Below are 910 nucleotides of genomic sequence, written 5' to 3'. Positions count from 1 at the left end.
CACCTGTTAAAAAAGTATGGAGCGCAAGTGTAATTTCAATAAAGAACAAAATAAGAATTTTTAACACTAACATAAAAGCGGTGTTATTGTATGGGGCCGAGACATGGCGAACAACAGTTAAGTCAAAATAAGCAAATACAATCATTCATCAACAGATGCTTGCGTAGTATACTTAAAATTAGATGGCCCGAACACATAAGCAATATGGAGCTATGGCAAAGAACGAATCAAGTTTCGATTAGGGAGCAAAACAAGTGGCCTATACTCTGCGTTGGAGGGTTAAAGGCAAGAAAAAAAATGTTATATTTACCGAAATCCTTTGCGGTTAAACTTCACATTGGCTAAAGGCACCGTACACTGGAGCGATCTTGAAGATTCTTTGGTAGTTGTAGAACTACTTTTATTTGATTTAACGAGCAGATCTTCGGATAAACTGAATGCTGCACCAGATCTTTCTGTGTAACTGAAATTATTGCTTCTGGTGTCCTTTTGGAGATCAACAGCATTTCGAAGTTGCTTAGCAACATTGTCAGTACGTTGCATCGCTTTCTGGCCGTTATTCACATTGCCTTTTATACTGGCATCGTTAGAACGACTGTCCACTCTGTTTACATTGTTTATGACAATCATGCTGTTCTGATCAGCAGAACTATAGAGTATGGGTACACATTTGAAGTCTTGTGGATTCAAGGACATCATCTGAAAATACAGAAAATAGAAGGTTAATTAGTTGTTGTTTTAGTTCCAGATTTAAGGCGAATTCATTTCCATCATAAGTGTTGATCATGTTGTGTGTTTAAGAAGCTCACTTTGCAACCACGGAATGTTGGATTCAACGAACTAGAAGGAAGCGGGACGAAGTAGGTTCGTATGTTCTTATATATATATATATATATATATATATATATAT

At 36.6% G+C, this 910-nt stretch overlaps 1 protein-coding gene across 1 annotated transcript in view; it reads right to left on the bottom strand.

The window, feature by feature from the left end:
- Positions 1-306: 306 nt before the first annotated feature.
- Positions 307-910, bottom strand: part of LOC106874268 (insulin-like growth factor-binding protein complex acid labile subunit) — a 59,486-nt gene continuing 58,882 nt past the window's right edge. Inside the window, exon 4 of the mRNA XM_014921931.2 lies at positions 307-699. Coding sequence (XP_014777417.2) covers positions 307-699 — 393 coding nt within the window. The remainder of the gene's footprint in view (positions 700-910) is intronic.

Source organism: Octopus bimaculoides, chromosome 7 (genome assembly GCF_001194135.2).
Source record: "Octopus bimaculoides isolate UCB-OBI-ISO-001 chromosome 7, ASM119413v2, whole genome shotgun sequence".
NCBI lineage: Eukaryota > Metazoa > Mollusca > Cephalopoda > Octopoda > Octopodidae > Octopus > Octopus bimaculoides.
This window is presented reverse-complemented; position numbering and strand designations above follow the sequence as displayed.